We start from the raw sequence: 24,871 nt of genomic DNA on the forward strand, positions 1-24,871 counted from the left end.
TCCTGGATGGCAGATGCCAGGTTTCTGTCCCTCCCGGTTGTACACTATATTTTTGACGTTGACCTGCCTTATTCATAGAACTCCGTGGGGCTAGAGTGTATGTTCCATGCACCCATGCGGCCCCATCCTGGGGTGCCTGTTGCATGAGGGGCCCTGAAAAGGATTCGTCGAAGGAATCATATTTGCACATAAACACAAATCATTTCACTTTCTAATACATGTTGCCGTATCTTACCTCGCGCTCAGATAAATGTTGGCTCAATAAACATGTTACCCATCATCGCTCCCCTCTAGTTCACGGCACGAGGGCAATGCTGGGAATCCGGCGGGTATGCGGACCGCCCCTCTTGCGGAGGGACAGTGGAGTCGGCCCGCCGCTCCCCCGCCCCGCCCCGCCCCAGGGTTTCCGTGGCCCGCGGGGCGAGGCGAGGCGAGGCGAGGCGAGGCGAGGCGGGGCGGGGCGGGGCGGGGCCGGGACTACGCTTCCCGGCGGCCCCTGCGCGCCCGTGGCGGGGCGGGGCCGCGGCTTGGGGGCGGGGGCATCGGCTGGCTGGGGGCGGGGCCGCTTACAAAGCCCGGGGGCGGGCGCCGGGGCGCAGAGTGCCCGCAGCGCCGGCCAGAGCGCAGCGCAGCGCAGCGAGGCGCGCACGGCGCGAGCGGCCCGCGAGTGGACGGGCCCGGCGGCTGGACCGGCGCCGGTGCTGCCCTGCTCGCTCCCCGCCGCCGCCCATGAGCCCAGCGCCGCGCGGCCCGGGTCTGTAGGCGGCGGGGCGCCCCCCCCCCCCCATGCTGCTGCAGCCCGCGCCGTGCGCTCCGAGCGCGGGCTTCCCGCGGCCCCCGGCCGCCCCCGGCGCCATGCACGGCTCGCAGAAGGACACCACGTTCACCAAGATCTTCGTGGGCGGCCTGCCCTACCACACCACCGACGCCTCGCTCAGGAAGTACTTCGAGGGCTTCGGGGACATCGAGGAGGCCGTGGTCATCACCGACCGTCAGACGGGCAAGTCCCGCGGCTACGGCTTCGTAAGTGGCCCCGCGGCCGGGCGCGCACTCCGTCCCGCACTTACCGCGCCGGGGGGGCGCTGAGTCAACCGGCGGGCGCACGCCCAGCCGCCCCGGCACCTGCCGCCCCCTCCTGGGCTCGGGGGCGGAGGTTCACGCTCCAGCCGGTCGCGCCGCCGCTACCTGGCCCCGGCTCCCTCCCCCACCCCGCTCCCGGTTTAAAAGGCAGAGCCGCTGAGTTCAGTTAGTACTTCTGAGTTTACGGAGAGGTTTTGGGGACAGTTGGCTGCTGCCAGGATCTCCTGGAGCAACAAGCAAGCAGGAGCCGAGGCTTCTCAGGGCGCTTTGGAGGCCTTTAGTACCCCCTCTCCAGTATTTTACAAAAGCTCCCTTAACCGCCCCCAAAGAAACATCAGTTTAAGTAAAAAAGGGCCTGAAGAATTGTCTCCTCCTTCCCTTCTAAGTAGCAGCCCCCAGCCTCTCCCATGAGGACGCTCGCACCCCGCCCCCCCACGGGCAGGCGGGCAGAAAGGGCTGGGGCCGCTGCCTTCCCTCGGGCGGGGGAGGGTGCCCTGTTTCCCCTGGGCATCCTTTCTGTCCTTGAAGGCTGGGTTTCCCAGCGCGTGAACTTGGAGGGAGGAGCTGGACTCCAGGGGCGCCTCAGCGGGAGGGCCCCAGGGTGGGAGGCCAGTGGGGATGGGGCCAGAGGTTCTGGGTCACTGTCCCCCACCCCCACCCCCGCAGAGGGGGAAGTAAGCGCCTCTTTCGGGAGCAGAACCCTTCGCTCCTCCCACCCAGTAAGGGAAGCCCCTGAACCGTCTGTGCTCCTCCAGGTGACCATGGCGGACCGGGCAGCAGCTGAGAGAGCTTGCAAAGACCCTAATCCCAACATTGACGGCCGCAAGGCCAACGTGAACCTGGCCTATCTGGGTGCCAAGCCGAGGAGCCTCCAGACGGGTGAGAGAGCCTGTGTTTTCCTTCCCCGGCTCGCCTTGATTGCTATATTCAGTGTTGGTATCTGTGGGGTGGAAACGGCCCCCCTCCGCGGCCCTGCCCCAGGAGTGGCTGTCTGCTATCATGTGCTTGCAGAACCGTCACGAGGCCGTCCTCCCCCAGCTTGGGAGCTGGACACCTTGGTCTAGGGGCATGGGAGGCACCCTAGGCGTGGGGCAGGGTGAGGAGGGCACGTCACCCAGTCCTCAGCTGTCTTGGAGGACGGGAGGAAGGTGGTTCCCGGGGCTGGAGAGTGGGAGGACCGACTGCCAGAGGCTGCTGCCACCCTGTCTGGCTTGGGCAGGGCGCTTTGGGCTTGGTGGGATGGTGGCCTGGGAGTGTAGAGGAAGCCCATTATGGGTCCCTTTTGTTGGGGCTGGGGGCAGGGAGTACAGCTGTGTGCTCCTGCTCCCTGGGCTGAGGCCGAGCCCCTGACTGCTGCTGTCTCATTTTATTTAGGCTTTGCCATTGGTGTACAGCAGCTTCACCCCACCTTGATCCAGCGGACTTACGGGTGAGTGGATGTGGCTGCTGGGGGCAGGGTTGGCAGACCACCCGGAGCAGGCCACGGGCGCCCCTCGGTCCAAGGGTGTTTTTTCTCCCCGGGGCTGCTGGCCCCACAGCGTTGATTGTGCTGTTCGCCTCCACACTTTCTCTGATTCCCAGAAACGGGATTGTGTTCTGAGGGCGGGCAGGGCGTGGTAGGCTGGGAGAACTAAGAGAAGGCAGACAGTGCTTCTCCACTCCCTGACGGAGGCCACAGTGCGTGGGCACAGGAGCCTGCCAGCCTAGTCTCCAGTCCTGGCTTCCCCCTTGCTAGGTGTGTGGCCTCTAGTGGCTTACGCAGCCATCTGTGCCTCAGTTTCCTCCCTGGGAAATGGACGGTAGCGGCATCTCTGAGTCCTGTGGGTGGAGAGCTTCTGGCTGGGCCCGGCGGGGGCACAGGAGCACTCCAGAAACATGGCCCACGTTCTGTGGGGCTGGCGACTGGGCTCTCCTCAGGGGGCCTGGTGACCTGCTCTGGTGCCTGACAGATGGTGGCAGCAGGTCTCTGCCTCCCAGGGTCTGGTGCCTAGGAGGGCTGCAGCAGGTGAGACAGGCCCCAGGCCAGATGTCCAGCCCAAGGGGGCCGGGCCTGTGGATCTTTTGTCCGCTGTGCTTTGGTGTGGCCCATCCCACTCGCTCCTCACTTTTTTTTTTTTTTTTTTTTTTTTTGAACTTCTACTGAGTCTCGGCAGCTGCTTGGGGAAGGGCACACGCACTTCAGGGCCACAAAGGAGCCTGCCCTGTGGTGTGACTTCCCAGCCCCGTGATTGATGTCGGCCGTGTGCCCCAGGGCCAGGAGCAGGTTGATGAGGGTGGCAAGGGCCGTTACCAGACAGTTGGCCCATTGTAGGGTGTCAGCACTTCCTAAGCTCTCAGAGACCAGATTCTGGCCTTGGGTTTTGTGCTTCACGTTGTGTGAGTGTGTGTCTGCGTCTGCCCTAGGAAGGCCAAGCTCAGGGGTGGCCTGGCTCCTGGGCAAGGGTGGGAGCTGGGCTCGGGTGGACTGCGCAGGTCAGACAGATGGCCGAGGACTTGCTCTGTCACCTCCCTTCGGGGGCGACTTGGGGGTGCTTGCCCAGACAGGCAGCATCTGTGTCTGCGTGGTGGCCTTGACGTGGATTGGCGTGTGTGGGAGCTCGGCTCTTGGTCTGTTCTCCGGGAGGGAGCCCGGGGGCGGCCGGGAGCAGGTGGTTCTGGGTTTCCTTCTTGCCCTGGGATCTGCTTCATCAGCGCCTGGAGCTGTCTTGGAAGGTATCTGGGGACACCTGCCATCACCCTAGTCCATCCTCTTTGGGATTCAGGTCACACGGGGAGGGCGTTCTTCAATTTCCATAGCCTTGGCTCTGTTCCCCAGGTCCATCCCACGCGGCTGGGACTGGAGCCGGAGGGGGCGGCCAGGTGCACGAAGCTCAGGGCACAGGCCGGGAGCATCTGCGGCTCCGTCTTGCTTCAGATGAAGCAGTGCCTTCCCCTCTCAAGTTCAAGCTCTTTTCTGATCCATTACAGCTGCTCTAAGATTCCAATAACCATCAAGACTCCGCCTCTGGAGCCTACGGAGTTCCAGTCTAGGCTCCGACACGGTCCAGCCAGGCCACTCGGCCGGTGATGGTGCCTCATCTGTTGTTTCCCGGATGGAAATGATAAGCCCTCCCCGCAGTGCCAGCCGCTGGGGCTGGGTGCTCGGTGCCCCTGGCCCCCACTCCCTCCTGTCCTCACGACAGCCCTCTGAGGTCAGAACCGATGTTATCCTCACTTGCTCGATGAGGAACTGAGGCAGAGGTTCATGGTCTGCCAGGGTGACCTGAGTGACACGATCTGAAACCAGGCTGGCTGGCTCCGAACCCACAGTCTGCCCCGCCACTCTCTGGGGCAGGCGGCTGGGAAGGGTGCCCCAGCCTTTCCCCTCAGGGCCCCTTGCATGCCATGCACCCGAGGGTAGTGGGGGTCAGCATGGATCTTACTGCTGTGCGTTCCTGACTTCAGGTGACAGTGTTTGGTAACTGAATCTCTGGCTGGCATCTGACACCGGTGACATGAGGAGGCCGTCAGCTCTATTTGCCGGTTGCCAGGGGGCGGAGACCCAAACAGGGACAAGGGGTCAGAGGGACCGTCCAGCTCTTCGTTTCCAGCGGCTGGTGGACCGAAGCCTCTCAGGGTCACGCCGCCCTCCCACCAGGCCCTGCTGGGCTCTGGGGTGGTGGGAGGGGCCCCTAGGGGTGCTGTCCCCAGAGAGGTGGGGCGGGGCTGCCCGGGGTCAGCTGTCCCCCCTACCCCCCACAGTGCCCCTCAGTCCGGAGAGTTGGGCCGTCAGCGTCCCTTTTGTCTTTTGTCTTTGCGAACGAGAACAATCGGGCGGGAGCGCGGCCGGCCTGACTCAGCAGTGGGCGCCGGGCGCTGGGGCTGGCAGCGAGGCCTGGCCTGCCGCTGGCCCAGGACACGGTGGGAGCCGGAGCCGGGCAGCTCGGGCTTTTGAAAGCAGTTAACCCCTCTCCTGCCTGGCTGAACTTCCCGCAGGCTTCCTGGCTCCGAGCCTGCGGCGTAGACAGTTACAGAGATTCCACAGCCCCGCTTTCGGGCAAGGCTGCGGCACGAGCCTTTTGGCCTGTTGGGTCCTAAACGTCAGCTCTGAAGATCGCCCCGAGAACTTCTTACGTGTTAAAGCTTTTTCCCCCGCCCTGTGTTTTTTAAAGCAGATTGGAGTTTTCAGGACCTTCCTGGCACTCCGTGTCCTGTAACTGAGGGGTGAAGGTTTGAGGTTGGGAGGGTTTTTTCTTGGCAGGTGACAAGTGACTACATCACGGGAGGACACGACTGAGGCCACAGGCCACCCAGCTGAGCGTCTCTTCGCTGCCCGGGTGGGACAGTCCGCAGCCCACAGGCAGGAAAGTTCGGAGCTGTTTGAAGAGGGCACGTGTTGGGGGCAGTTTTGGGTCTGTCCTGGAAGGGACCTCCTGGTGTTAAAGGGTATGTGTCCGGGCCTGGGCCCGAGGCCTGCCAGGATCTGAGATTTGTCTTGGGCCTGGCTGCACTTGGAGCCTCTCCTTGGGCTATGTTTGAAGAGCCAGCTGCTTTTCTGGGCACAGCCCCCGCCCCTGTTGTTAAGGGGCCTTGCTGTGGCCTTCGTGCCCCTTCACCACAAGCCCCGCTCCGTGCCAGGGGATTGTGGGGGCGGCCAGGCCCCAGGTCCCAGATAGCTGGGTCGCTGTGTGCTGGAGCAGGGATCCCAGGGTGTGCTCGAGCTCATACCGGGGCCCAGGATGCAGGTACCACGCAGTAAGATTTGGGATTTTTCAGGGACCCATCTCGCGGCAGCACCCTGACAAGGCCTGCTGACCTAGCTGCCTGTGGAGGCTCTGGGTGAGCTGGGCGGGGAGAAACTTGCCTGAGCTCTGCTGTGTGCGGCTGGGAGGCTCTAGCACCCTCCCTCCTTCCATGAGGTTCCTACACCTCCATCTGGGCCGCTCTTGGACAAACCAGAACCAGACACCCCAGGACAGACGAGCGTCACAGAATCCTCTTCAGACGGGGTGTGCCCTGACTTTGAGAGCGTCCAGTCCCCCTGGGAGGCCCCCACTGCCCTCGCCGTCACTAGGCCACAGGCGTGTGTGCGCTGAGGGGTCTGTGCCCAGTCCCCAGGTCACCAGGGTGGGAGGGGGTGTGGGGATGGACAGGAAGATGGCCGTGTCCTTAGAAGCGTGGCGCACACAGGGCTCAGAGTCCATTTGTCCTTCGTCAGGCCTTCAGTGTGCTGGATGCCAGGCCCTGGGCCCGGGATACTTGACAGAAGACAGACACAGTCGGTTCCCCGCCTCAGGGTGCTCGCCTTCCTGCGGGGACACCAGACCATTAAGGACTCTTCTGTGCCCGTGAGGGTCCAGCAGTGGTGTTGGGGGGAGCAACCCTGGGTTGGGGGGAGGTCCTCGTGTGGGGTGGTTCTGCCTGGTGCTTGTCACGATGGGCGGGCCATCTGGGCTGGTGACGGAGTGTCCCGGACAGACATGCCAAAAAGGGCTGACATCTGACCAGGGCCTCCAGCTTAGCTAAGAGCCGCCAGCCAGCATCAGGCTCCTGGTGTTGGTAACACGTTGGGTGGTGGTAGCTGTCACCCCTGGGGGACACCGGAGGACCTCCCTGACTGTTGTTGCAGCTTCTTGGGGTTCTACCATTGTTTCACATCCAAAGTAAATAAAGGCGCGTCGGGTGGTGGGGGAGTGAGTGGCAAAGCCTTGTGGGGTGGGGGGTGGTTACCATCTTGGGGGTCACGGCAGGAAGTGAGGTCAGAGCCGGAGGCCTTGGGGCCTGGGAGGAAGCTGGTGCCTGCTGTGGCGTCACCCGGCTTGTTTTTACTTTCAGGGTGCCTGGGGTGGCCCTGCTCCCCACACTGTAAGCTTCCTGTTTGGCACCCACTGGAGCGAGGCGTGGGCCGGCGTGTGGCCCTCCCCGTGGGCCGCCCGTGCACACCTGTTGTTTGTCCCCCGGCGGCGGTGGCTGTAACAGAAACCAGCCTCCGGGCGGCCCTGGGGTTCCTGGGGAGGAGGAGCTCCTCGCTCCGGCCCACTGCCCCCCGGCTGGGAGCCGGCCACTGCGTGGGTGTGCCCTGGGGCCGGTGAGGGGGGACCGGGGAGTGTTCCCAGGCTCCCTGCTGCGGAGACCCGAGCCCCAACCCAGGAGGCTGGAGGTCCTTTCACGACTCCTGTGTGCCTCGCCTTGGGCCATGACTTCTCCCTAGCTTCCCCGTCTCCGTGTGGGCAGGATGAGGGCTCTGCGGGGTCGTGGGGGGACGTCTGCCATCAGGCTCCCACTGCCTCCTGTGTCGGGGGAGGAGGAGGCTGGAGGGCTTTCACTCAGCCGGGTCGGTCCGCAGGTGCCTGCTTCCTTTGCTGCAGGCCAGGGCTGGGGACGAGGGGGAGCTGTGCCCTGTGAGGGGTGCAGAGGGGCGTGCGCAGGGAGCCCAGGTGGCAGGAGGCACCGTGGGGGGAGAGCAGCTGGGCTGGAGCGCCAGCAGGAGCAGCAGGGGGGAGTGGGGAGTGGGGGGCCCAGGGGCGCGCTTAGATTTTATTCTGACTGATGTGGGATGGAGGTGAGCCAGGGGGATGAGGGCCTCGTGTCTCGAGAGCATCCCTTGGCTGCTGCGCGGGCCCTCCCTGCCGAGGCCAGCAGGGAGGCTCTGGCCGTCCCCACGGCCATCCCCATGGCAGTCCCCGTGCAAGGCCATAGTGGCTGCCGGCTCCGACGCTGGGGTGAGCAGCTGTGGGATTCTGGGTACATTTTAAAGAATGTGTGAAAGGAGCCCCGGATGATTCCAGAGCTTTGCGCTGAACAAGCGGAGGTTGGATCGACCTTCGGGAAGGGGAGGCAGGTGTGGGGGACGGTTTGGGGGAACAGTGGGAATTCGGGTTCGGACATGTTGGGATGGAGATGCCGCGCCCAGGCCTGGTGCTGTCCCACGACTGTACATCTTACCTGCCTTGTGCCCGCTACCCCCACCCCTTGCCTGCTGGCGGGTGGCCCCGGGAGCCTTCACGTCCCCCTACGGGGATTCCCGGGTGCAGGGCCTGTTTCCTGCGGTGCTGTCGCCCGGCTCGAGGCCCCTCCCTGCGTCCAGAGCCTTCCACCGCACCCCCAGCGGCTGCCTTGGTGTCCCAATACAGCAGGCCAAAACCTCTAGGGAGCAGAAAAAAGTGAAATGGGCTCATTTGCCTGTTTTATTTTGGGGGTGGCTTTGCATTCAGAAATGGAAGCCTCTAGGGTTGCAGCGATTCCTTCTGGCTGAGTTTTGCTCTGAGTGTGCGAAGAGTGTGGCCGGTTGTCTGGGCCCTGGGTGCTGGCTGCCCTTGGCCGTGTCAGCACCCCGTCTATCTGGGAGCTCGCCGGCCCTGCGGCTCAGAGCCCCGAGACCTCTGCCTTCTTAAGGGACCTCCAGGGACCCACTGGGTGCTCTGGGCTCAGTGGCTCTCTTGGCTGACAGAAGGGGAAACAGATCCAGAGTCCGGGTTCTTGCGTCTGGACCCCTGGGCTTCCACTGGGCCAAGTCAGTGGGGGTGCTGTGTGGTTAACATGGGCACCTTGGGTCCTGGCTAACATCACGGCTCCCCGGTGGCCTGCACTGGGGCCGCAAGGGTCCAGTCCCACAGGTCGTCATGGTACCTGGCAGGAGGAACCCTGCTGCTGCCTGGACCGGTTCCCCCTCCAGGGCTCCAAGGCTGCTCTCCTGGGGCTGGGCCGGGGCGGCTGGGACACAGAGATCTGTGTGCCTTGGCTGGCTTGGGGGCTCTTCCTTGCCCTCCCTCAAGCCCGGGGCCCTCAGCCCTTGACAGATGATGTGCTGTGTGCTTGAGTCTCTGGTGCTGCCAGGCTCTCCGGGGTGCACAGAGCATCGAAGCCTCAGGGCGGTCCCATCCCCACAGAGGCAGTGCTGGGGCTGCCAGGCACCTGGCAAACACCAAAGCCAGCCTTGAATTGAGCCAGCAGGTTCAGCCTCCCCCCCCACCCACCTGTGACTTGCTGAGCAGAGCTGCTGCAGGCTGGGCTGCTTCTAGAGCCTTCAGAGGAGCTTCAACTGCTGGCCCAGGAAACCGTTGGCAACCTTGGGGGAAGCTTCTCTGCCACCTGGGTGCCAGCCATCCTGGGGCCTGCGTGGGGCCCTCAGCCCTTGACAGATGATGTGCTGTGTGCTTGGAACCCAGCAGTCAGCCCAAGCGCCTTCCCTCATAGGGCTTCGGTTTTGTTTTTGTGGAGGAAACAGGAGAACAGAAAGAAAATGACCAGGAGGTTTCAGGTCGTGAGAAGGAAATAAAACTGGTGGTGAGTGGGGTGTGCTGGCATTGGCCTTGGGGGTTGGTCAGGGAAAGCCTCTGAGGAGATGAGGTTTTAGCTGTGGGAAGATGTCTGCAAGCAGAGGCAGTAGCAGGTGCCAAGGTCCTGTGGTAGAGGCGCTCCTTGAGTCTGGTGGGAGTGGGGACAGTGAGTGGAGATAAGTTGGGGAAACTTGAGGCCTGGTTGTGTGGGGAGCTGTGGGGGAGCAGTTTGGTTCTGGGCGGTGTGGAGGTCACAGGAGAGGTCTGGTCCTGGCGGTGACCTGGTGGTCTCTTGGATTTTTTTTTTTTTTTTAAGATTTTATTTATTTATTTGACAGTGAGAAAGAGATCACAAGTAGGCAGAGAGGCAGGCAGAGAGAGAAGGGGGAAGCAGGCTCCCTGCTGAGCAGAGAGCCCGATGCGGGGCTCGATCCCAGGACCCTGAAATCATGACCTGAGCCGAAGGCAGCGGCTTAACGCACTGAGCCTCCCAGGCGCCCTCTTGGATGTTTTTAAGATGATCCTCTGGCCACCAGATTGGGGTGGGGACTGCGTTGTGTTGTGGTGGATGGAGGCTCGACCTGGAGAGATGTGGTTGGGGGGGGGGTGCGCTAGCGTGGAGAATAGGGAGAATTCGGGGACCGGGGGTGGGAGTGAGGAGGCTGGGTGGATGCGGTGGAGCAGGGCTGTGGCGGAGGGAGAGTGGGCAGGCCCGGCGGACCAGCCTCGGTCAGCACGGAGTGTTGTGAGGGCCGTGCCCTTTTCAGAGCAGATCAGGAATGTGGAGGCCGGCGGCGTCCTGATCTCTCTGGGGAATAGTGGGAGCAGCGAGGAACCTGCTGGGCACATCCACCCTGTCCCCAGTGCGCTGGGGCCACGGCCTCCCCCTGCTGCCGCGTGGCCCGGGGAGGGTGTGGGGCTGTCCTCAGACAGGTGGTTTGGCTGGGTGTTCTCTCTCACCCGAGAGCCCGGGGGTCCCCTGTGTGCGTGTATGTCACTGGCTCGCCCGTGCGTGGGCGCACCCCTCCAGCTCTGCCCATGCCCACCTGGCCGCCTTCCCGGCCCCGGGCGAGGGCATCTGGTCGTGAAAGCACCGAAGAGCCTCGTATCCGCCCTTGGCTTTGTAGTTCGTCTGGCAGGCTCTTTCCGCATGGGAGGAGCTGTGATGCCAGAGGATTCTCTGAGCTGGGCTGTCCTGTGCCTGGTGGGGAGCCGGTGGCCTCCTCGGGCTCCACCCATCTGAGGGACCACAGAAATGTTCTGGGTATGGCCTGGTGTCCCTCGAGGGGCAGAGTCGCCTGGGCTGAGATCTGGTGTTCTGGTGGAGGGTCCCCGGTCTCACAGCGGGCCCTGAGGCCAACCTCTGTTAAGTCCCCAGAGGCAGAGCTGTGGGGGCCATCGTGCAGGAGGGAGATGGCGTGGGGCCCGTTCCCTGCCTGGGAGGGGGGCGGGGGGTTACTCTGCGGCCCCTTCTGCTCGACTCACCCAGCGCCATCATCTTTCCTGGCCTCACTGTGCAGCAGGACCTGCCGCCATTCCTTCTTTTCCTTTGGATCTGAGTCTGGGGTGCACACACTGTCCAGGGTCCAGTCTCTGGATACACTGAGCTCCTCAGCAGGGACAGAGTCACCGGGGGCTGCCGGGTCATGGACTGAGGCTGCTCTGCCATCTGCCATCTGGGTGGCTTCCTGGAGACCTGGGCTGGCCCCTGAGGTGAGCCCAGGGTCACAGGCTCCAGCCAGCGCCCATCCTTGCGGGCACAGGTCTCAGGCAGTGTATGGACAAGGAGGCCAGCCCCACTTTGCCGCTCCCTGGCCGTGTGACGGTGCCATCCAGGCCTCTCTGAGCCTCACCGTCCGTCTCTGGGAATGGGGTGACGCTCCTGCTTTGTAAGTTATCTCAGGCTTGTCGCAGAGGGCTGGGGGGTGCGGCACCCCAGGGAGGAGGTGAATGCTGCAGAGGTGCGGTCTCCTGATGTGTCCGCAAATGGGGGGTTCTCTTCCTCCCCGACCTAAAACATACTGGCTCACACCACGTCGGTGTGTTCAGGACAGAGGTCGGGTCCTGGCAGGGGAGAGTGTAGAACCTTGTTAAGTGTGGCCACTGCCTCCGCTGGCTGGACCCGGGGGTAGGGGCTGGGATATGACCACAAACCTGTCATTTTTAAAGCCCTGCGTCCTGCTGTGGACAGCACAGCCCGGGTCTAGGCAGTGTGTCTGGCGTGTGGTTGTATATCTGAATCCTTGGGGGGCCTGTCCAGTGCAGATTCCCAGACCCTATCTGACTTCTCGGTCTGCAGGGGATCCATGTTTTTATCAAACATTTGGGTGTGTTATCAATGTTTTATTAAACATTTGGGTGTCTCAGGCAGGGGCATCCCTGCCCATGTTTGGAGAAGTTCTGGGCTTCATGCTTCCGTAGCTGCCAGTTCAGGAATGTTCCTGAGGCTCCTGAAGCCGGATGGGGACACCGATGGGGCCAGGGACGTTCCAGTGGGCGCTGCACCAAGACACGCTTCCTCATATCTGCAGTTGGCCCCTTTCCTGAGAGGCGTCCCGACCGCAGAGCCCCTTGTGTTTCTCAGCGGGGACACTCGTCCCACAGGTCGTTCGAGCAGCACGGGTGCTCGGTACTCTCCGGAGCTAGGCGCCGGGGCAGAGCCCTCCCCGTGGCTCAGCTGAGATGCAGGGGAGGTGAGGGAATGGAGCAGCCTTGGGTGGGGTCAGAGGACACCCCTGGGATGAGGGCTCCGGGGGAGGCAGTGGCAGGTACGGGCCCAGGTAGGGATGGCCTTGAACATTGACGACACCTCAGGGCGCGTGCAGCTGGGGCGGGGCGGAGGTGTGGAGGGCCGAGGGGTTTGGGGATCTGGTCTCAAGTGGACAGACAGCCTGCCGCCCTTGTCCTGGTCCTCCAGTGCACGCACTTCTTTTTCCTTTCTGTTCCTTTCGCCTGCAACACTCTTCCCCGCGGCTAGCTCTGTCTTGTCCTCTGGGCTCAGTGCAGTTGCTGCCTCCTCCGGGAGGCCTTCCCTGCCCGCTCCCTGCAGTCCTGCTCCAGTTCATGGGTTGGATTGTTGGTGTGTCTGTCCCCGTCCTGGAACCCAAGCTCTAGGGGTTCGGGCGCTGTGCACTCTGCTCACTGCCATATCCCTGTCCCGAGCAGACACGGGAGAAAGCCGTTGTGCTACTTGGGATGCCGAGTGGGATTTGAACCTTAGCCTGGCTCTGTTCAAGCCTCTTGTTTATGTGGGGGAGGACGGAGGCGGTTGGCAGAGGCTCCTGGGGCAGGGGCAGTGGGCGCTTTGGTCCTGAGCAAGAGTGTAGGGTTCCTGGGGGAAGCTGCCCAGGGCTCCTTGGGAACACTGCAGCAGCTGGGGCGTGGGGGGGGGGGGGGGCAGCCTGTAACCAGCAGGGGCATGTTGCACCGGTGACCACTGCAGGGGCATGTTGCTGCGGTGACCACCGCAGGGGCATGTTACACCGGTGACCACCGCAGGTCTAGCACGGCAAACGGCAGCAGTAAGGGTGCTGAGGTCGGAGCTGGGGACCCCTCAGGCCCGGGCAGGTGTGACCAGACGCCCTCTCCTTCCCAGATCCCCTGTGCCCTGCCCGCCCCCACTGGTCCTCGTCCCGGCCCTGGCCGCCCTGGGCCCAGCCGGCTCTCTGCCCTCGCCGGTGGCTCACCCTCCTGCAGGGTTTGTCCCTCTGGGAGCCGCGCTGTGCTGGTGAGGACGGGTCCCCGAACAGCTCCCCTCTTCAGGCGAGAAAGCATTCACAGACGTGTGCTGCGGCCGCCCTGTCTAACTCAGAGCTTTGTCTTCGGCCCTCAGTGGCCATCCCAGCCCCCTTGTGAAGCCCCTGGCGGTTTGACCGCGTTCCCCCCTGGGTTTTGCTCGCAAGCAGGTTGTCTGTCGGTGGAACCCTACCATGTGTGTCTCACGGCTTTCCCTCAGCAAGTGTTGAGGGGTCATCGACACCGGCGTGTGTCCAACATGGCTTGTTGTGGCGTGGACAAACCACGTTGGTCTCTGTCCTTGGGGGGCTGAGCCGAAGCCCCTGGTCTCGCGGCCGCCATGTGTGGCGTGCTCTGGAGGGACATTGGCTGCTGCTCTCTCCCCTGCAGGGGACACTCGGGCTCCTCTGGTTTGTCACCTGTCCTGTAGATGCTGCTGTGGTCCACTCAGCTGTGGGGCCCTAGGCAGGTCACTGAAGCCCTGAGCTCCGTTCTCTGTTGTGAAACAAGACGATGCCATGAAGGGCAGCCTGAGGGCCCGTGTGACTGTCACCGTGTGAGGGCGTGGGCACTGGGGCCTCGTTCCCAGGGCCTCTCCTTGTCCTCTTCATCTTCATCGATGTCCTTACTGCATCGCTCACAGAGCGGCTAGGCACATGTTTGCTGAGCTGCTCTGGGCCCGGCCCTGGGCTGCCAGTGACAGAGTGGGGGAGAGCCCGTACTTCATGCAGGATGTCACTTGGCGGATCGCAGATGTTGGGAAGATGAGCAGGGAGGTGGAGGGGTGGGGTGTGACCTGGGCAGTCTCGCAGTGACCTGTGCAGGGGTGTGACCTGGGCAGTCACGCAGTGACCTGTGCTGGGGTGTGACCTGGGCAGTCTCGCAGTGACCTGTGCTCAGAAGGCCCACACCGGGTTTGATGCTCTGCTGTCACTGTCTGAAAACTGTCAATCCTTTTTAAGTCTGCCCACCACCCCCCCACTCATAGCTGGCCCTACGGGGGATAGCAGGAGTGAGGAGCATAGGGTTGGGCTGGGGGTGCCTGGGAAGGGCTCGCGGGGCAGGGGGAGCTCTGCGGATAGCTGCGGGAAGTGCGTTGCAGGCAGTGGAAACAGCCAGTGCAAAGGCCCTGGGATAGGAGCCCATCTGGTGTGTTCAGAGAAGGTGGGTTATGGCCGCACCCGTTTCACAAACGAGAAATAGACCAGGGTCGGGGAACACAGCCTCCCCCCGCAGCCGCCCTCCCCAGCCCTGCCTCCTCGCCCTGACCCTCTGTGTTTGGCCCCACAGGCTGACCCCCCACTACATCTATCCGCAAGCCATCGTGCAGCCCAGTGTGGTGATCCCGGCCGCCCCCGTCCCGTCGCTGTCCTCGCCCTACATCGAGTACACGCCAGCCAGCCCAGCCTATGCCCAGTACCCGCCGGCCACCTTCGACCAGTACCCGTACGCCGCCTCACCCGCCACGGCCGCCAGCTTCGTGGGCTACGGCTACCCGGCCGCCCTGCCTCAGGCGCTGTCGGCCGCGGCCCCCGCCGCCGCCTTCGTGCAGTACCAGCCGCCGCAGCTGCAGCCCGACCGGATGCAGTGAGGGGGGCCGCGGACCCGCACCCCCACGCCGGCCAGTGGCTCCGGGGCGCAGCCCCGTACGGGGCCTCCGGAGACCCTTTGGGACGCCCGCCTGAGCCCAGCCGGACTGGAGGCCGCGTCTCCTTCGATCCAGGCCCCGCGGCGTCTTGGGGGAGGACCTTGGGGGACGAGGCTGACCGAACACTGTCCGGAGATGCACCCGGGACCCATCTCCCCGCACCTCGCCCCACCGCCGCTCTTCCTCCCGTGTCTCGCGTCCCTCCCCGCCCCCCAGCACCGCCAGGACCTGCCCCCTCTGCGGACCAGCTGCCCGGCAGGCTGTGCAGACTCTGTCCCGCTCCAGATGCCTTAGTCCAGCGCCGCCCAAGGGCGTGGGGGCAGGGGTGAGCTGCAGGTGCATCCATGGGGCCCTGAGCTGCAGGGGCGGGGGGCACCGGCCTCCGGAATTCACACCTTCTAGAGCACGGCCTGCCCCCTGCCCAGGCTCCCCGCCGCAGCAGGGCCGCTGGCAATGTCCCTTTTTGTCGAAGCTGCAACTCTTTTTCTTACCGTCGATGTTTTGCTACTAAGATGATTTCAGAATGTCCGTCTATTTTTTCAACCGGAACTCCCACCACCAAGAATCCAGATCCTATTTTTGACTCTGAGAAACTCGCTTGGGTCACCGGCCCCGCCCGAGGACACAGTGACAGTACTTCCATGTGATAAGGCGTCTGCCAGCTGGAGGGCATGGAGCCCCTTGGAGGGGGGGCGTCTCCAGGCTGGTCTCACTAGGCGACAGCAAATTGTCTCAGCGCTTGTCCCCGTCCTCGGCCTCAGAGAGTGGGAGAGAGTGGGGCCCGAGGTGATGCTGGCCAAGGGGGGGTTGAGTGGCAAAAGCCTCCGAGTGCAGAACCCCATGGTCTTGCCCATCCACCCTCCCTTGTGCCATCACCTGCTGTGCACCAGCCTGGGCGGCGGGCCTGAGCCGAGACACATCCCACCTTCCTTGGGGGCACAGTTCAGGGTGGGGGGGGCTTCCAACAGGCCATCGGGGAATTCCCGGGTGGGATACCTGGGCTGTGTGGTGGCCCGTGGCTCAGAGGGGGAGGGGAGGGGAGTGAGCCAAGAGGCAGCCTGGCAGAAGAGATGGGCAGAGGCATCTGGGGAGGGCGGGCCGCAGAGTCGGGGGCACTGGGGGCATTCCTTCCGACTACCTCAGGGAAGTGGGAGGCCTCAGGGGGCTGACCGACGTGGGCAAGCACTTCGCGGCACGCCTGGTACAGAGCCAAGGCCCAGAAAATACAGGTAGCTAATATTATAATAATATTTTTATTAGAACGTTCTGATTATAAAAATAAAACTTGTTTTCTTTAAAGAAAAAGTGGGTCTGTGATTTCTCTCTCGAAGTGGGGGCCTTCGACACCACCCCCGACCCCTGCCACAGTAATCGTGGGCCAGTTGCTCTCTGGTCAGCCCGTGTCAGGGCTGGGGAGCCGGCGGCTGTAATTGGCTGTTTCTTGAGCTCCTGCCCTGCGCCAGCCTAGGGGCATCCAGAGTGATGGGGCACCCACGGCCCACCTCATCGCCACCCACCTTCCCACTGATGTAGGGAAGGAGCAGACGCTCCCCAACGACCCTGGGCGCCTGCTCCCCGCAGTCTGCTTCAAGTGCAGGGGAGGGCTGACGGGCTGAGCATCAGTGACGTGCTCTGGGCTGCGTCCTGGGACCGATGGCTTGGACCGATGGCTGGGGCCGGGGGCAGGCATAGTGTGATTGGTGGCTCCCAGTATCCCATGGAATGGGGGGCACTTCCCCAAGACAAGGGCCAGAGTTTCTAGAAGAGCCTGAGTAATGGCTGCCGAGGGGACAGCACAGGTGTCTGCCAGCTGCCCAACAGGTGCTGGTAGGCAGGGTGCAAGGTCACAGGAAGAGAAGTCTCGGTGTGCGGCTGAGGGGGCCCAGGCCAGAGGTAGTCCTGGCATTTCACAGAACTCTGCTAGAGCCACAGCTCCATGCTGGAGAAATCATGGGGGACTCACGGAGGAGGTGTTAAGGATGGAGAGGAGATTAACTCACTCATTCATTCAATTTAAGAAATGTACCTGGTATAGAAGCAAAGCACTAGGGAGAGTCATAAACCAAGCAGACGTGATGCTACCCATTGGGGTTTATAATCTAGTGGGGGAGACCTAACAAACATATATATGGGGTCATTTTAGATACTGATTGGCATTATGAAGGAGGTATCGCAGGGTGTTGGAGAATGACAGTTCTAGGCAGATGGCAGCAAGTGCAAAGGCCCTGGGGTAGGTGCTTGGAGCAAGGCGGCCAGTGTGGCTGTGGAGAAGGGGTAGTGAGGAGAAAGTGGCAGGTGATGGGTTTAGAGAAGTGATGGAACTGGAAGCTGGGGGACCCAGGGATGGTCCTGCTGTGGTGTGCAGTCTGCGGAGGGATAGTGGTGCACAGACGGCCCAGCAAACTTAGCACAGTGTGGTCTGATTGATGCTGTCAATGGGGAGGCCCCTGAGCCTGGAGGGGATGGGGTGGGGGAGACGCCCCAGCTGGGCTGCACAGAATGGAGGGACTCCTGGAAATTTAGGGGCAAATGGAATGGGTGCCCCTGGTGAGGGGGCCAGTTGGAGCAAAGGCTTGGAAGTCGTGGTTTTGGCCTACTTGGGGCCAGGTGTATGCCAGGCACCAGGCTTATCATCCCCTGACCCCGCAGAGCAGAGCTGGGCCCCATACCCTGCAATCTGTCCCCATCTCCTTCTGTCACCTCCGTCTCTGACTGAGCCAGAGAATCCAGGTCCTTTTAACTCTCTCCCTCATCTTTACATCTAACTTGTCTCCATGTCCAGAAGTTTCTGCCAGCTAAACTGCCCCCCAACCCAGGTACCACACTCTTTCCTGGATCCTCCCCATGGCCCCTTTGCTGCTTCTGTCCTTGTCTTCCTACAGTCCATGCTCCATGTGCAACCAGGATTTAGGATTATGATATGTTGATCAGAATTCAGCGTAAGTGAGACTGCGTTTCCCAGCTCCGAGCCCTCTGTGGCTCCTGGTGGTCCTAGAGGGAAAAGCCAATGCTATCACTGTGAACTATGAGACCCAGACTAGCCTCCTCCCTGTCGGCTGGACACACCAGTTACAGCCCACCACAGGCCCTTTGCACGTGCTATAGAGTCTTCTAGCTTCTACCAGCTGAGTCCCACCTTCGGCTCTCAGCCCAGAAGTTTGAGTTCAGGGAACCTGGAGCCTGCAAGCATTCTGAACCTGATTCAGCTGATGATAAGCAAGGATCAGAGACCTCTGGCAGGGGTTTTGGGACCATCCATTCAGGGTGGAGCATGCAGGGCAGACTTGAGCCGGGGGAGGCTGGGCCAGAGGAATAGAGGGCGGGACAGAGACCAGTGACTGCAGTGTCCACGTGGACTGGGGCAGAAGGAAGTATGGTGAGCCGAGCGCCTGCACAGAGCTGGATCTGACCCCAGGACACACTCGCTACTCCATGTGGTCTGCCCTGGGCTTTGAAGTGAGATGGGGTCGCCCTGATGTGGGGAGGGGGCTTGGGGTGGACTTGGGGCCGCCTTCTCTACATCTTCCCTGGGGGTCCCCAAGGGATCTCCTTGGGCCTTTTCCAGTGACTTTGACTTGGAGATTTACAAATCCCCTTTTTCTGTGGCCCAGGACCTCTGGTCTCTGGTTGAGGAAGGGTCAGGGTTCCCAGGGTGAAGCTGGGTGAGATCCTGCCAGACGTGTTGGCTTTTCTTACCAGGGACCCGGACCTGTCCCCCCGCCTCCCGGCCTGCTGGGTCTTAGTTTGCAAACACTGGCAAGGGGTCAGGGAGGTCAGCGTGGGGCTCCCAGTTCAGGGGAGACATTTGCTGCAGCTGATAAAGGCTTAGGGGCCCGGCAGGGGCTTGCGGGTGCTGTCAGGGTTATCTGGAGGGCCACTTGCTGCCAGCCCATTTCCTGTCACTATCGGCTTGTGGCAGCCTCTGGGACAGGCCTCTGGGCCTTGAAAACACCCTCTGGGTCCCAGGCCCAAGGGCTCTGGATGGTGGCAAACCGGAGAGAGTTTCCAAAGTCGCCGGCGCCGAGTGGAAGGCAGGTCAGGCTGCTGTGGAGCCTGGGTGGCTGTGACCATGGCCGCCAGCCTCGGCCACAGGGACTGTAAATAATGACCATCCCCCAGCTGCTAACCTCCACTGCGCTGCCCCAGGTCAGGCCCAGCGCCGACCGCCGTTCACCAGTGGTCTCAGTCACCCTGGGGGTGGACATTCTGGAAGGGGTCTGCCCTGGAGGGGAGGGGCCCTGGCCCCACCCAGCCCAGCCGAGAGAGTGTGGCTTGCCTCCACCTCCCTCTGCCTCTTCGAGAAAGGGGCTGCAACCACCCTCCAAGGGTAGGTCTCTGTCCCCTTAGCCTGTGTCCCTAACAGCCAGCTTAGGGGGCGTGGGCTCAAGGAGGGGGTCCAGGGTCCCCAGTTCCTTCCTCATCTGCATCTGTCCCATCATCCCTGGTCCCACACACCCAGAGGTCCAGGCACGCGCACACACACGAGTGCTTATGCACGCATACACACACTTTCTCCTTTTCTCCCCGATCCCTACAGACACGCATCTAGACACACACTGACACAGACGTGCACACTCATAGATGTGCACACATAGATAGGCACTGCACAAGTCACACACCCACACACATACGTCTATATGCTACACACGGACACACACACACCCATGTATATACAGGCAAGCACACTCCCCTGTGCCCATGTATACAGGCACACATTCACTCACACATGCGCACCCACAAGCCCAGAGCCGCTGCCGGGGTCTGGGGTCCACGTTAAGTGTGTCAGCAACATCCAGGGTTTGGAAGGACTCACAGGTCGGACCCACCTGGGAGGAGGGACGTGGGCGGTGAGCCAGGCCCCGTGGCTCACAGGGTGCCGGTGGGAGGGTGGGGGTTGGGCTGGCTGAGGTCCCGAAGAAGGGAGTGAGGGTTTGCCCTGGAAGCAGAAAGGGAAGTGCGGGGAAGTGTCTGGGGCTGCGGCTGCGGACGGGACGTCAGGGACCCTCCACATCCTCCTGGCTCACCAGAAGACTGCTGACTGCCCCCGCTAGCCCCCTGCTCTTGTCCTCTGGCCTTGGGGAGATGAGCCTCTGGGAGTGGCCCCAAACACAGCTGGGTGGGGGTTGGGCAAGCACCCCCTCCCTCACCCTTGGGGGTGGGGAATAACTTGGGGTGCGTGTTCCCCTGTGGGATGCAGCTCCAGTGGCCCACAGCGACGATCGTCTCCATGAGACCCCCTGCCCGTCCCCTCCCAGCACATCCCTGCTCTGTGCTGAGCTTCCTGGGGTCGTGTCCCTAGCAAACTGTGGCTTGCAGGGCACCTGCCCAGCCAGCCAAGCGTGATCACAGACCCCGCAATGGGGATCAATGCACCCTGTGCCCAGGCCTGGGCAGTGCTCAAAATCTGTGGGCTCCCTGTTCCCCATGGGCCCTTCGGGCAGGTCCTGTTTCCCCCCTTTCCACAGGTGGAGGCAGGTGCACAGAGGGTCCCCCTATCCCCCGCCAGTTTGTGGGTAGGTGTCTGAGCCGGCAGGGACACGAGGCCAGGGCAGGATGCTGTAGTGGGGAGAGGCCCCCCTGGACTTCAGGGACTGTTGCTGCCACGGGAGCTGGGTGGGGTTCCAGCCACGGGGGTGGGAGGCATTTCCTTTACTTGTTGGAGCCTCATTATCCCACTTTCCAGTTGAGCAAACTGAGGGCCAAAGAGGAGAGAAGGAGAAAAGGGTTTCTCTGAGACTGCTGGGTTGTTGCTCCTGCTCCGGTGTTATAATCCCGAAGGGACAGGCTGGGTATGGGGCCACACGTCACCTCCATGCTACTCTGCAGTGGGGGCGGGGCTCACCTGGCCCCTGGCCTGTCTGCTCCTCAGTTGCTTGCACAGATGAGATGATCCCTAGGGACATCTGCAGGTGCCACCCCCTTCCTCAGCAAACATGCTCTGGTTTTTCCTTAGAGGAGCTGGCCACCCCCGCCCCCATCTCCACTCCATAGCTCAGACCATCAGCATGTTCTACTTCCCTGGCCCCAGTGATTGGCTCCTAGGGATAGGCATGTGACGAAGTTTGGGTCAATGAGAGTCGGTCCTGGACTTCTACGAGAACGTCTGGGGAAGGAAGCTCTTTCTGCTGGGAAGCCAAGCTGGGAGCAGATAAGTCAGGAGCTGCTGGGAGGGAGGGGGTGATGGGGAGGGAAGATTTGAGCTTATGGAGACACTTCCTGAGAAGGAAGCCAGGACAAGGGCAAGTAGAGGTGAGGAGTTAAGAAGAAATAGGGTCTTAGTGACACCATTGGGAACCCCTTGATCCAGCTATGCCTGCAGCTAGATCCTGGGCTTTTCTCTTATAAGAGCTAAAAAATTCCCCCTTTTCCATAAGCCTATTTCATTTTGTTCTTCTGTCCCTTGCAACCAAGACTCTGGACATACATAGTCTCAATGGGCCTGCATTACTTAGAATTAGATTGAGTGACATACATGGAAAACACAAAATAACAGTGCTTCTTAGTTAGCTACAAGTTGTTTTCCCCATGTTTAAAAAAAAAATCTGAAGTAGGCAGTACAGAGTTTCAATGACAACTTCACAGTCATCAGGAACTCATGCTCCTTCTAACTTCCCATTATACTATTTCAGAGCATGGCTTCCTTTCTCAAGACTGTCTCGTGGTACAGAATTGCTGTGGTAGCTCCAGCCCTCATTTCCAAGTCCCAAGCAGCAAAAGGAAGAAGAGGAATGTGAAAAGTGTACCTCAAGCTGAGACTTCCTTCAGAGACTTCCCAGAATGTTCCTCTGTTCAGAACTTAGTCACTTGAGCATCCCTAGCTGCGAGGGAGGCTAGGTGTTCGGCTGGGTGTAGAGCTACCTCGATACAGGAAGCCTTCTGTTATTTTTTTTTTTTTTTTAAATATTTTATTTATTTGACAGAGAGAAATCACAACTAGGCAGAAAGGCAGGCAGAGAGAGAAGGAAGCAGGTTCCCTGCTGAGCAGAGAGCCCGATGCGGGGCTCGATCCCAGGACCCTGGGATCATGACCTGAGCTGAAGGCAGAGGCTTTAACCCACTGAGCCACCCAGGCGCCCCAGGAAGCCTTCTGTTATTAAGGAAGAAAACAGAATGTCCCTTAGGTAGTAGACAACTTGTAGTTTGTGTCGGGCTCTTCCAGCAATAACGCTGGACGTCCAGGAAATAACGGTCACGTGGGGATTTGTGAAGACTGTCACCGACTCAGCCTGTTTCCTCTCTCCACCTTCACGCCAGCCCGCAGAGCTAAGTCTACTATCATTTTGTGCCCATTTCACACATGTGGAAACTGAGGCTGGGAATGCTCACGGAACTTCGTCCCCTGACTCCCGGGGGTGGCTGAGGGGTGACAGCTGAACTTCTTCCTCTCTGATGTATTCAAGTTTGGTGAACAGTCCTCCTAGGACATGTCAGGCTCAAGTGGGACTTGAGACCCGAAGTGCTTTCACATGGGGAGCCCTCGAGTGGGGTTCTCGGTCTAGCACTCCCTGGAGGTATGGTTTGATATTCTCCCGTGTGCTGGCTCATTTCCTCATTGCCAGAACCCTCCCCCAAGGAGTGGGTTACTAGTCCCATTTTACAGAAGGGAAGACTGAGGCTCGGAGGGGCAAGGTGACGTGGTTGGAAATGGCTGCTCCAGGCTCAGGTTGGTGTGCCTGGCCCCAGGGCCGTGTTGCTGGCCTGTGGCCTCTAGGAGCTTACAGTGGAACGTCTTGGCCAGGCCTCCCACTGTTCCCCCTGCCCCGCACCCCTCCTCCCAGGGCCATTATCACGCAGTGCAAAGGGCCAGCTGCTTGGGGCTCCCCCATCTCTGCTGCTGCCTTACCACTGCCTGTCCTGGGGTGAAGGCTGGGTCACGGTTATATCACCTGCATGTGGGGTAGTCACCGTGGCCACCCTGCCCGGGCCATGGCAAGGATGAAAGACCACGCGCTGCAGGCGTGGCAGGGGGTAGGCAAAGCGTGCGGGGGACACTCGTGGAACCCCCAGCCCCCACGCCCGCAGGGAGGCTAGGTGAGCTGTGGAGTCTGGAGGGGAGAAGACCACCCTAATTCCTATAAACCCCGCCCCCTGCCTCTCAGCATCCTGCCTGTGGACATGCACCCGTGTTGGCAGTCCCGTGAGACAGCCACCCCCAGGCGGGGAATGGGGGTGGTCCTTGGAGCCCCAGGACTGATGAGAACTGATGAGAACTGACAGGGATTGAACACTTCCTATGGCTTTGTGTCTCTCCTTTCCCCGAACACTCCCAGCTGCCTGGGGGAGCTTGACTGCGCCCTGTTCACAGATGGGAAAGCCAAGGCCGGGAAGGCGGGTGCACGCCGCCACTTGCCCAGGCAGGAAAGCTGGTGCATGGCAGAGGCAGGATTCCGGCCCAAGAATCCTGCCTCTGGAGGCCACATACCGCCCTGCCCGAGGTCCCCGCCCCATTCTTTCACGTCCTCACCCCACAGCCAGCTTGGGCGTGTGACCCTCCGCAGTCCCTGCCCTGGTGGCTGAGTCCACTTGTGTTTGTGCTCCAGAGATGGAAACACCAAACTGGGAGCCCCTGGGCCGGGACCATCCAAACACAGCCAGAATGGAAGGGGCAGCTGCCCAGAGCGCCCTGGGGCTGGGTGTCTGCGCAGGGCACGGCGTGGAGTGGGCACCTGGCCCTCCAGATACCTCCCGGGCCTCCTGCGGAGGCTGATAAGTGCCCGGCTCCGCTTATCAGCCCCGTTCCCCTGCCCACTCTCCCCGCAGCCTGGAGTACGCGTCGGGGTGCGCAGCGGCCTGGCCGTCGATGATGGGGAGAACCTCCCCAAGCCCGGCCCCCAGAGCTCGGAGCGTCAGAGACAAGTGAGTTGCTGTCTCCCACTGCTTCCGGGTGCCGCCTGCTGGCTTCCCCGCTCCTGTGATGGGGACATTTTTGGAGAAATTAAAAATAAAGTTGTTGTTTTTTTTTCTAAATTATGAAATGAACATGGTTGGGGGGGTTTCTAAAATAAACGTATTAAGATACTCTGCCGACAGGCGTGTGCCCGGGAGCAAGGACATGGAGCTGATGTGAGTGGCAGCCGGACCGCAGGCAGCCTTACTCGAGAGCTCTGCGCTCCTCCCGGCTGAGTCATAAAAATCAGAAAACGAAGTGTGAGCTCACGGACTCCGGATACTAACGGGGAGGGGTTCTTTCCGCGGCTGTCGGCTTGTTCCCACTGACCCGGGTGCCCCCAACCAGCCCGAGCCAGTGGGGGTCCAGCAGCTGCTCTTACACCCTCCTGTCTCTTTTCTATGACAAACCCCTTGATTTTCTAAGCAGGTAACTCACAGAATGGCTTAGAGCCCTCTCTGGCTCCCTACTGCCCGGGAATGAAATCCCAGCTCCTGGTCTCAGCCTCCCTGGCTGGTGTGAGCCGGCCCTGGCGGCTCTCAGGCGCCGCTCTCAGGAGCCACTCTCCCACCAGATGTCCTGCTGGGCTCCTTCTTGCCCCTTAGTCCTAGTTCCAAAGTCACTGGGTGTCCGCTGAGATGTCACCCCTGCTCCCCAGCCCCCAGATAGCTTCCCGGGTCTCCTTGTCTAAGCTTCCCCACCCCTATCCCTGTTTTCTCTCATTTTTCTTTTCTTTTCTTTACTTTTTTTTTTTCTTTTTTTCTGAGCAGCTGTTTCTTTTACTGTCGCCAGCATCAGGGCCAAGGGCCTGAGCGCGGCCTCCGCACGTCCTAGGAGTGAATCTGGGCAACCTCTTGCTCCTCCTGGGAGCTGACTGGGGTTTCTGGGCTGCGTTCCCCCAATGTAGCCACTCTCAGAGGGTAGGCCTCGCCCCTGCCCGACCCTACGGCTCCCATTGCCCAGGAGCCCCACCCCCACACCAGCAGGACCCAGTCGCTGACCAGCGGACGTCCTGAACTCTGCCGGGCCGAGGCAGAGGACAACATTGCAGGAGGCTGCTTGGCTCCCGCGAGCCGAGGCTGAGGTGATGGCTTGTGAAAAAGGCCACCGTCCTGAATCTCAAGCCGAGGTTTAAGAGAAACCTCCGGGGTGACGAGGGGTGTGGGGCAGCTGTGCTCCTCCTCCTGGGCCGGGCAGGTCAGAGACGCCGGCCCTGACGGAGCACCTAGCTTGTGCCAGGTCCTGCGCCTGCCGCTCCGCGGT

At 61.6% G+C, this 24,871-nt stretch overlaps 1 protein-coding gene across 2 annotated transcripts; it reads left to right on the forward strand.

The window, feature by feature from the left end:
- Positions 1-662: 662 nt before the first annotated feature.
- On the forward strand, positions 663-23,636 carry RBM38 (RNA binding motif protein 38). Of its 2 annotated transcripts, none has more exons than XM_059407285.1 (4): positions 663-1,023; positions 1,836-1,959; positions 2,455-2,509; positions 23,482-23,636. In XM_059407285.1, exons 1-4 carry the CDS (start codon positions 787-789, stop codon positions 23,579-23,581), a joined length of 516 nt encoding a protein of 171 aa, XP_059263268.1. In that variant the 5' UTR covers positions 663-786; the 3' UTR covers positions 23,582-23,636. The 2 variants fall into 2 exon arrangements, with proteins under 2 accessions (XP_059263268.1, XP_059263267.1); XM_059407284.1 differs by lacking the exon at positions 23,482-23,636 and adding an exon at positions 14,364-16,008 and having other exon boundaries at positions 696-1,023.
- Positions 23,637-24,871: the final 1,235 nt, after the last annotated feature.

This window comes from Mustela nigripes, chromosome 7 (assembly GCF_022355385.1).
Source record: "Mustela nigripes isolate SB6536 chromosome 7, MUSNIG.SB6536, whole genome shotgun sequence".
Classification (NCBI taxonomy): Eukaryota; Metazoa; Chordata; class Mammalia; order Carnivora; family Mustelidae; genus Mustela; species Mustela nigripes.